Source organism: Mobula hypostoma, chromosome 3 (assembly GCF_963921235.1).
Source record: "Mobula hypostoma chromosome 3, sMobHyp1.1, whole genome shotgun sequence".
In the NCBI taxonomy this organism is placed as follows: Eukaryota; Metazoa; Chordata; class Chondrichthyes; order Myliobatiformes; family Myliobatidae; genus Mobula; species Mobula hypostoma.
This window is the reverse complement of record NC_086099.1, coordinates 28,800,407-28,811,981: the sequence shown is the minus strand read 5'-3', so window position 1 is coordinate 28,811,981 and position 11,575 is coordinate 28,800,407. Positions and strand designations below refer to the sequence as shown.

Sequence of the window (11,575 nt, the reverse complement as noted above, 5' to 3'; positions counted from 1 at the left end):
TACCATTAACTGAGAGGTCCATGAACCCCAGGTTGGGAACCCCTCCCCGAGCAGCATCTGGATGAAAACCACAAAGCTTTCTTTCCCATCCGAATGATTGGATTAGTTCTATTGCCTCATGACACCAAATAACACTGCAACAATACAACTAAAATATGCTCAAGATCAAACATTTCATAATCAGACTTTATTATTTGAACTTGTTGACAAACATGTCTCATGATAATGTCAAAAATGATTTTTTAAAGAAGCTGTAAGAAAATCCTGGTACATGAACAGTTTCAAGTCCATAATACATGTGGTAGTTTTAACCTGGTATACTGAGCACTGCATAACAAATTTTATAGAGATTAATTTTCCAGGTTAATTAAGAATTAAATTTCTAAGTAATAAAAAGCAATAGCCCATCAGTTACCTCAATACCTAAAACACCCCTCTCCCAAACGTGGCACAATGCTTGGTAATTGCAAACCGTTTTGTTCAGTAAAAAAAAAATTTGGTTGCACACATGCATACAAGTGTGCAAACAGTCCCATAACCAGGAGAATGATGGATTCCTTTCTCGTCTAGAACTGTCCCCAGTACATAACATCTATTGTGGTATTGCTTCATCTGTGTTCAAGGCTTCTGTTAGTATTCCAGCAAATCCTGGCAAAATCCGAGTCCATCAAGGTGGTATGTGTTTCAGTCAGGAGCCAGCCTGTGCAGCAGTTCTATTTGCTTGACTTACCTAAAGTGAAAGAGAGACAAGACTTCTAATATATCACAAAGAGAAGTATGTGAAGAACACAGAAGTCTTCCTAATGGAAGACCAGTTTAATCCATTACTGCAATAATAATTTGATTTATTTTACTTATTCAAAGGATATGGATGTCACCAGCATTGCAAGCACTAATTATCTGTCCTGTCCAGGGTCTCAAATAATTTATAGGTCAGACAGATTACCTTAAATACACCAAACACATCTTTTTAATGTGAAAACTCTATAGATTCATAGTTAAAGTAATTAAGACTATGTTTTTATTTGCATCTACCAGCTACAATAACCAGTTAAGGCTTCTTCCATAGCACCACCAAAATTCATAACTTGTGCCACCTTGAGGGCAGTAGGAGTACAAGTACTCCCAATTCCCTTTCAGTTCTCACTCAGGCTCACAACACATCATTCCTTTGTTACTGCTGGATCAGAAAGCTGGACATTCCTACTGACCTGGATAAACCAGTAGGTACATTGTCTGCCGAAGGCTAGATCTTTGGCATTCAAGTCTGGCGACCCAGGCCTGTACCAGAAAACCAGGAATGATTTGCAAAGGGCTATTTCAAGGGCGAAGAGACAATTTTGAACGAGGTCGGAGGCAACATCGGATGGACAATAACTCTGGCAGGGTTTGCAAGACATTACTTCTGACAAAGCGAAACCCAATAGCCTGAATGGCAGCAATGCTTCACTACCAGAAGAAATCAACGCCTTCTATGCCCGCTTTGAAAGGGAGAATATAACTACAGCTGTGAAGATCCCTGTGATCTCTGTTTCAGAGCCTGATGTTAGGCTGTCTTTAAAGAGAGTGAACCCTCACAAGGCAGAAGGCCCCGATGGAGTACTTAGTACGGCTCTGAAAACCTGTGCCAACCAACTGACCGGGAGTATTCAAGGACATTTTCAACCTCTCACTGCTACGGGCAGAAGCTCCCACTTGCTTCAAAAAGGCAACAATTATACCAGTGCCTAACAAGAATAATGTGAGCTGCCTTAATAACTATCGCCCGGTAGCACTCACATGTTCAGTGATGAAATGCTTTGAGAGGTCAGTCATGACTAAACTGAACTCCTGCCTCAACAAGGGCCTGGACCCATTGCAATTTGACTACAGCCACAATAGGTCAACGGAAGATGCAACCTCAATGGTTCATCATATGGCTTTAAACCACCTGGACAACACAAACACCCATGTCAGGATGCTGTTCCTCACTATAGCTCAGCACTTATTACCATCATTTCCACAATCCTGATAGAGAAGTTACAGAACCTGGGCCTCCATACCTCCCTCTGCAATTGGATCCTCGACTTCCTAACCAGAAGACCACAATCTGTGCGGATTGGTGATAACATCTCCTCCTCGCTGACAATCAACACTGGTGCACCTCAGGGGTGTGTGCGTAGCCCGCTGCTCTACTCTCTATATACCCATGACTGTGTGGCTAGGCATAGCCCAGATACCATCTATAAATTTGCTGATGATGCAACCATTGTTGGTAGAATCTCAGATGGTGACGAGAGGGCGTACCGGAGTGAGATATGCCAACTAGTGAAGTATTGTGGCAGCAACAACCTGGCACTCAACATCAGTAAGATGAAAGAGCTGATTGCAGACTTCAGGAAGGGTAAGACGAAGGAACACATATCAATCCTCATAGAGGATCGGAAGCGGAGAGAGCGAGCAGCTTCAAGTTCCTGGGTGTCAAGATCTCTGAGGATCTAACCTGGTCCCAACATATTGATGCAGTTATAAAGAAGGCAAGACAATGTCGATACTTTATTGAGAGTTTTACAAGATTTGATAATACAATAACAAATACACCCAAGATCCTCTACAGATGTACCGTGGAGAGCATTCTGACAGGCTACATCACTGTCTGATATGGGGGAGGCTACTGCACAGGACCAAAAGAAGCTGCAGAGTGTGGTAAATTTAGTCAGCTCTATCTTGAGTACTAGCCTACAAAGTACCCAGGATATTCTTAGGGAACAGTGTCTCAGAAAGGCCGTGTCCATTATTAAGGACCTAGAGCTTCAGGGCATGCCCTTTCCTCACTTTTACCATCAGGTAGGAGGTACAGAAGCCTGAAGGCACACACTCAGCAATTCAGGAACAGCTTCTTCCCCTCTGCCATCCGATTCCTAAACGGACAATGAACCCTTGAACACTACCTCACTTTTTTAATATATATTATTCCTGGTTTTTGCTGATTTTTAATCCGTTCAATATACATATACTATAATTGATTTAAACATAGAAATGTAGAAAACGTACAGCACAATACAGGCCCTTCAGCCCACAACGCTGTTCCGAACATGTACTTACTTTAGAAATTACCTAGGATTACCCACAGCCCTCTATTTTTCTAAGCTCCATGTACCTATCCAGGAGTCTCTTAAAAGACACTATCGTATCTGCCTCCACCACCATCGCTGATGGCCCATTCCACGCATTCACCACTCTCTGCATAAAAAAACTTACCCCTGACACCTCCTCTGTACCTTATTTTTATTTCTTATTTATTATTATTTAATTCTATATTATGTATAGCATTGAACTGCTGCTGCTAAGTTAACAAATTTCACGACAGATGCCAGTGATAATAAACCTGATTCTGATTCTGACTAGCATTACTGGCCTCTAACCACCTTAAATGAAGAGGGTCAAGAAGGTGGCTCACGTCTCAATCAACTGAAGGAAGGGCAACAGGTAACAGTGACTTGTACATTCCATGAATAAATCTTTAAAAATGTACCTTATACTGAATTACCACAACAATAAATGGCTGCCTACCTCTCTGGGTCTTGCCATGTGCAAATTGGTTGCAATGATTGAATAGAAACAACACATTTTTGATGTAGCTTGTAGCCTTGATGTTGATTTGCCTTAGTCAACCAGATCATGCTTTTTGTGGATCTCTGCATTTTCTACTATTAGCTACATTGCAGTCATTCCACTCCCCCCCCCTCTAAATTTATAGAGGGCCTATTTTCTCTGTTAATTTGTTTCGTAAACTTCCTGAAATCACATTTACTATTGGTTCCCTGAAGGTACTTGTCTCACATGCTCAGTATTATTACTGTAAACATTTTACTCTGGTCTCCTACAGCAATGAATAGCAAATTACACTGTGATGAACAGCACATTCCACTGCTTTTGCATCCTTCATATCAATGCCAGTGAAGCTTAGTGGCCAAATTGGAAACTGCACCCCAAGCATGATTACACAATAATATAATAATAATCAGCACACGCTATCTAAAAATTATGTACAATTGTGGTTTCAATATTTTAGACAGTTTAACATTGAAAGCATTTCAAAAGGCCAAGTATATTTTATTTCCTTACTCTCTTACTAATGGTTTAACTTTATTTTGATTAAAAAGTAATTTTAAATTTTGCACATATACCTTAGTTCAGCATCCAGAACACAACATTCACAGATAAGCAGGGAATATGTTTTGCCTTCATTCTCTACTGCATAATTGATCTAAATCATTTTGCAAACCTCTATTATTCTCTAGTGGTGACCTTTGTTGTACAAAGTATTCTATAAATAGTTCCTACAATACATGCAGCTATTATTTAAGATGGGCCAGCTGGTGGTGTAGTGGCATCAGCGCCGGACTTCGGAACGAAGGCTCCCGAGTTCGAATCTAGCTGGCTCCCTTGCACGCTTTCCATCCGTGCTGGGTTGAGTGTCGCGCTAGCAACTCAGCCTCATAAAAATAAGAAAGCCTGCTAAAAAAAAAATGCCGTCATGACGGAATCCCAATGACTCCACTCGGAGTTAAGGGCTTTCTTCTTCTTCTTCTATTATTTAAGATGCTGCAATGTTTCTCTGTATGATTTTTATTTTCAATATAATTGGAATAATCAACTTACACATGAAGAAGTTTTGAAGATTTTGCAATGATCCACCTGCTGTAAAGTATGCCCAAACTGCCATAAGAACCATAATTAGATATGCTGGGATAAGACTGCCTTCATACATTGGATTCAAAAATGTCTGTAGGATAGAATAGAACAAACAATAGTTACAAACCCATTAGTAGCAATAGTGCTCCATTCCAAAGATGTATGGGTTAGTAGATTAATTGGTCACATGAGTACAATAGGGTGGCACAGGTTGTGAAGCTGGAACGGCCTATTATTGTGCTGTATCTCTAAATAAAATGGTAGTTACTTACGATATTCAACTTTGTACATCACTGCTGATTTTCTAAGGTGTAAAACAAAAAACGAAATTGCGAAACAGTAAAATAAAGTATACATGCCATAGAAAAATTGACCTTCCAAGCAAATTTTATAGAGAATTTTAATAGTGACACAAAAAAAATTAAAGAACCAGAGGGTGTAATAGTGAAGTATATAGATCAGGGAAGTCCCTACATATCCGTGCTTTCTTTCACCAAACAAGAAATCTAGAAACCAGAAATCAATCTGATTTGTTTTATTTTATTTAGAGTATAAAATGGCATGGAGCTGACTTTAAACTTTATATTCAGCATTGTTACCAACAATATGGCCTCTTGATCCATTCAGCACTTAAAATAGAGTTCTCTGTAAATTCACTTTATGCCAAGTTGACTCACCATTCCAAAGTTCAAGAGAGGAAACAATGTTCAATAGCTCAATGCAGAACTTACAATTTAGAAAATATTCCAACACTAGCTATCATGAAATTACTTAAAACAGGATGGTGAGTCAACCACTGGTCTTTGTTAACTTTCAGCAGCACACACAATTATTTGAGTTGTAGAAAAGAAATAAAATCCACCACGCATGATACCTCAATCCGAGGGTTGGGCAAGTAGTAGGGATTTATTTAAGGATAGCATAGATAAAAATGAAAGGGTTATGATGAGAATAGAGAGGAGGAAATTTAAGTAAGGCATAAACAGTGAATTCTTTTTCAATATTTCAATTCTTTACATTTAATGTATTTCGATGGATTATTGCTAAAACAGATGCTAAGGTAGAAACCTTACCAGTCCTGACACTAGCAAGTGTGTTGAAATAACTGCCACTACAGCCAACCATCGCCTCTTCTCAAATCCATCAAAGAATAAAACACTCCAGAATGTATGTAGTAATATGATGGCCATGGTCATAAAAGCTGCAAAATAAATACAGGGAAAAGTTAAACCACAGCAGAACATACAGCAAGAAAATGACTAGCTGCTACATAAACATGTATTTTGTCAATAGAAAGTATTAATTCTTCGATAGATTCCTTTTCAAGACCCTGCTTTCTGTGGCCTTTGAATAAATAAGTTCCAAAATTTCATGTCCTTCTCAGAGATTTTATTAAACTGCAACTTTATCGTCAATGAGCGACCCCTTATTTTTGAAACAGTGATTGAATAAGATTAAGAGGAGTCCCAGAATTTTGTAATATTCTCAACATGACAACGATGTGGCAAATTTTATTTGGTTATCTAAAAAGCCTTTAAAATGAGCCCATCAACGTTTGATTACACAAAATTGCCTTCCCCACCCCAGTTGCATACTATAATCAGCCATTCTTGAACCCAATGAACATTATTTTCAGGGCAATTTTAGTGTAGCTTTCTGGTTAGAATCAGAATCAGTGTCACTAAATTTGTTGTTTCGCGGTAGCAGTACTTTGTAATACATAATACCTCAAGGGTAGTAATCTCAGGATTACTGCCTGTGCCACTCAACAGTGAGGACAGGAATAGAATGAGGTGGCGGATAAATGCGTGGCTGAAGAATTGGTGCAGGGGACAGGGATTCACTGGGTAAATGGGACCTCTTCTGAGGCAGGTGTGACTTGAATCCAAGGGGGACCAATATTCTTGCAGGCAGGTTTACTACAGCTGTTGGGAGTGGTTTAAGCTAATATGGCAGGGAGATGGGAACCAAGATGACAGAGCTGAGGATGAGCCAGTGAGTTTACAAGTAGATGACGGCTGTAACATGAATGTAAGGAAGGACAAGCCAATAATTGGGTACAAATGCAGACCAAGCAAAGAGTTAAATTGTACCACAGAGGCAAAATTCAAAAGGGCGAAAAATGAGGGACTGAAGGTGCTGTATTTAAATGCGCGTAGCAATCGGAATAAGCTGGATGAGTTCGTCCAGAACTTGTGGCACAATTACAGATTGGTCAGCATGACATTATGTGCATCACTGAGCCATGTCTGAAAGAAGGTCATAGTTGGGGGCTTAACATCAAAGGATATACTTTGTATAGATGGGACAGGCGGGAAGACATAGGCGGCGGTGTGGCTCTGTTGGTAAAGAGATGGAATTACATCTTTAGAAATGAGTGAAATAGGGTCAGAGAAGGTTGAAACTTTGTGGGAGGAGTTAAGAAATTGCAAAGATAAAAAAAACCATAATGGGAATCATATATAGGCCTCCAAATAGTAGCCAAGACATGGGATTGAGATTGCAAAGGGAGCTGGAAAAGGCATGCAATAAGGATAATGACATACAGTAATTGTAATGGGGGACTTCAACATGCAAAGGACTGGGAAAATCAGATTGGTGTCAGATTGCAAGAGAGGGAGTTTGTTGAATGCCTATAAGATGGCTTTTTAGAGCAGCTTGTGCTTGAGCCTGCTCGGGGAAAGGCCATCTTAGATTGGGTGTTGTGTAATAACCCAGATCTTATTAGGGAGCTTAATGTAAAGGAACCCTTAGGAAACAGTGATCATAATATGAGTGAATGCCTACTACAATTTGAGAGGGAGAAGCGTAAGTCACACGTATCAGTATCACAATAGAATAAAGGAAATTAGAGACATTAGAGAGGAGCTTGCTCAGGTGGTCTGGAGGAGGATATTGGTGGGAATGATGGCAGAGCAGAGATGGCTTTTCCAAGGCACAGGATAGATATGCCCCACAGAAGAAGTAGTTCTCAAATGGCAGGGCTAGGCAACCGAGGCTGACAAGGGAAGTTAAGGACTGCATAAAAGCCAAGGAAAAGGCAGATAAGGTAGCAAAAGTGAGTGGGAAGTTGGATAAGTGGGAAGTTTTAAAATCCAACAAAAGGCAACTTAAAAAGCTATAAGGGAAAAGATGAAATATGAGGGCAAACTAGCCAAATATATAATGCAGGATAATATAAGTTTTTTCAGTCATATAAAGAGTAAAAGGGAGGTGAGAGTTGATATTGGACCACTGGAAAATGATGCTGGTGATGTAGTAATGGGGGACAAGGAAATGATAGATCAACTTAATGGCTACTTTGCATCTCTCTTCACTGTGGAAGACACTAGCAGTGTGCCAGAGGTCCACGAATGTCAGGGAGCAGGAGTGAATGCCATTGCTATTACAAAGGAAAATGTGCTAGGCAAACTCAAAGGTCTTAAGGTGGATAAGTCACCTGAGCCAGATGGGCTACATCCCAGAGTCCTGAGAGAGGTTGCTGAAGAGATAACAGGTCATGATCTTTCAAGAATCACTTGATTCTTGCATGGTCCCGGAGGACTCGAAGATTTCAAATGTCACTCCACTTTTTAAAAAGGGAGGAAGGCAAAAGAAAGGATAGGCCAGTTCGCCTAACCTCAGTGGTTGGGAAAGTGCTGGAGAGTATTATTAAGAATGAGGTTTCAGCATATTTGGAGACTAATAATAGAATAAGTCAAAGTCAATATGGTTTCTGTGAAAGGAAATCTTGCCTGACAAATCTATTAGAGTTCTTCGAGGAAGTAACAAACAGGATAGACAAAGGAGAGGCAGTGCATGTCATTTACTTAGATTTTCAGAAGGCATTTGATAAGGTGCCGCACATGAGGCTGCTCAACAAAATAAAATCCTATGGCGTTTCAGGAAAGATACTGGTGTGGAGAGAGGAATGGCTGACAGCCAGGAGGCAGCAAATAAGATTAAAGGGGGCCTTTTCTGTTTGGCTGTCAGTGACTAGTGGTGTTCCTCAAGGGTCAGTATTGGGACTGCTACTTTTCACACTGTTTGTCAATGATTTAGATAATGGAATTGATGGCTATGTGGCAAAGTTTGTGGTTGACACATCTAGGTGAAGGGGTATGCAGTGCTGAGAAAACAATGTGACTGCAGCAGGATTTAGGCAGATTGGAAGAATGGGCAAAAAAGTGGCAGATGGAGTACAGTGTTGGGAAATGTATAATAATGCATTTTGATAAAAGGAACAATAGTGTGGACTATTATCTAAATGGAGAGAAGGTTCAAACATCAGAGGTGCAGAGGGGCTTAGGAGTCCTCATGCAAGACTCCCAGAAGGTTAATTTACAGGTTGAGTCTGTGGTAAAGAAGGCAAATGTGATGCTGGCACTTATTTCAAGGGAAATAGAATATAAAAGCAAGGAGACAATGCTGAGGCTCTGTAAGACACTAGTCAGGCTGCACTTGGAGTACTGTCGACAGTTTTGGGTCCCATATCTCAGAAAGGATGTGTTGTCACTGGAGAGAGTCCAGAGGAGATTCATGAGGATGATTCCAGGAATGAAGGGGTTAACATATGAGGAACATTTGGCAGCATTGGGCCTGTACTCACTGGAATTTAGAAGAATGCAGGGGGATTAAATTGAAACTTACCAAATGTTGAAAGGACTAGGTAGGGTGGATGCGCAGAAGATGTTTCCTATGGTGGGGGTATCCAGAACTAGTGGGCATGGCCTCAAAATTGAGGGGCAACATTTTAGAACAGAGGTAAGGAGGATTTTCCTTTTTTGCCAGGGAGTGATGAATCTGTGGAATGCTCTGCCACAGACTGCGGTGGAGGCCAAGTCCATGGGTATATTTAAGGCAGAAGTTGATAGTTTCCTAATCAGTCAAGGCATCAGAGGATATGGGGAGAAGGCAGATGTAAGGGTTTGAGTGGGATCTGAGATCAGCCATGATGGAATGGAGAAACAAACTCGATGGGCTGAATGACCTAATTCAGCTCCTATGTCTTATAATAATAAACACTATAAATTTCAATATATATATAATTAAATAATGAAAAAAGAGAGCAAAAAATAGTCAGCTTGTGGCGACCCACTTTCTGGCACCCACGAACCGGCTCACGAAACAGCGCGCGCAGGCAGAGGGCCGGCAGCAAAAAGGGCGCCAGGCCATCTTCACCAGCAGGGGGAAAATCCCGCGCGGAAAGGGTCTGGGAATATGCATTCCCCACAGTAGTCCCACCCACAGAGGGCGGGAACGGGAAGGCTTTAAAGCAGGCCGCGAAGTTTGAGTAAACCTCTTTCATCGCAACTCTAACTCACCGACTCCGTGTGGTTATTCTAGCGCTGTGTGTAGCACATCGCTACAATTGGTGACCCCGACGGCCCAAACGATATTTGGACCAGAGATGACCGACGCTGCATCTGTTCACGCAGTTTCGTTAAAACTGCCAAGCTTCTGGACGCTGCGACCCCATTTATGGATCAAACAAGCAGAAGCACAATTCCACATTCGGCAGATAACCTCGGAGTCCACTCGCTACTACTACGTGCTGAGCTCCCTCGACCAGGAGACTGCTGCACAAGTTGAGGAGTTTATACAGTCGCCCCCGGAGGACGGCAAATACACAGCATTTAAAACCCTGCTCATAAGGACTTTCGGACTCTCACGGCGCGAACGAGCACGCCGCTTAATGCACCTGGATAGTTTGGGAGACAGGCCGCCGTCAGCATTAATGAACGAGATGCTGGCCCTGGCTGAAGGACACAAACCCTGCCTCATGTTTGAGCAGGCGTTCCTAGAGCAACTGCCCGAGGACATATGCCTGCTGCTGTCCGACGCAGATTTCAGCAAACCCCGGGAGGTGGCGGCCCAAGCAGATGTGCTGTGGAATGCCAGGAAAGAGAGAAGGGCATCCGTCGCACAGATCACCAAGCCGCGTGCTCAACGACAGACCAGACCAGGCCCGGCAGCAGAGCCTACAAAACCCGGCGACGGGAGTGAGGAGCCCAACGAACAATGGTGTTTCTACCACCAGCGGTGGGGCACGGAGGCCCGCCGCTGCAGACCGCCCTGCAAATTCCCGGGAAACGCCAAGGCCCAGCCGCTGCCGATCGCTACGGCGGCTGGCCATCAGGACAGCCTCCTGTACGTCTGGGACAAGCAGTCGGGACGCCGCTTTTTGGTCGACACCGGAGCGGAGATCAGCGTCTTACCTCCAACGAGTTACGACACCCGCAACAGAGGACCGGGACCCACCCTGAGGGCCGCTAATGGCAGCACAATACGAACCTACGGCACCCGCACGGTGCGGCTACAGTTCAGCTCCAGCCGGTTCACGTGGGACTTCACACTGGCTGCCGTGGCCCAACCACTGCTGGGGGCAGATTTTCTACGAGCCCACAGCCTGCTGGTCGACTTGCAAGGGAAGCGATTAGTCCACGCCAAGACTTTTCAAACGTTCTCCCTGGGTGAAGCACAGTTGCCAGCCCCACACCTGGACTCCATCACGCTGTCCGACGATGAATTCACCAGGGTCCTGGCGGTTTTCCCATCAGTACTGACACCGCAGTTCACGGCAGCCATGCCCAGACACGGAGTACAGCACCACATCCCGACCCAGGGACCACCCCTCCACGCCCATGCTCGAAGGCTTCCCCCGGACAAGCTCCGACTGGCGAAGGAGGAGTTCAAGAAGATGGAGGAATTAGAGATCATACGACGGTCCGACAGCCCATGGGCCTCCCCCCTTCACATGGTGCCCAAGGCAACGGGGGGGCTGAAGACCATGCGGTGACTACCGCAGACTGAACGAGGCTACAACGCCAGACCGCTACCCTGTGCCGCACATTCAAGACTTCACAGCACGGACAGAGCCCGACCTGCGTACCCAAAGCCCTGCAGAACTGTAAGTTTC

The 11,575-nt window shown here is 43.2% G+C and overlaps 1 protein-coding gene across 1 annotated transcript in view; it reads right to left on the bottom strand.

The window, feature by feature from the left end:
- Window positions 1–179: 179 nt before the first annotated feature.
- The window catches only part of LOC134343905 (gamma-secretase subunit Aph-1b-like), a 51,927-nt gene continuing 40,531 nt past the window's right edge, over window positions 180–11,575 (bottom strand). Inside the window, exons 5-7 of the mRNA XM_063042814.1 lie at window positions 5,751–5,878; window positions 4,645–4,768; window positions 180–730 (exon numbers count right to left, since the gene is read on the bottom strand). Of these exons, the coding sequence (XP_062898884.1) occupies window positions 714–730; window positions 4,645–4,768; window positions 5,751–5,878 (269 nt within the window). The 3' untranslated portion in view covers window positions 180–713. The remainder of the gene's footprint in view (window positions 731–4,644; window positions 4,769–5,750; window positions 5,879–11,575) is intronic.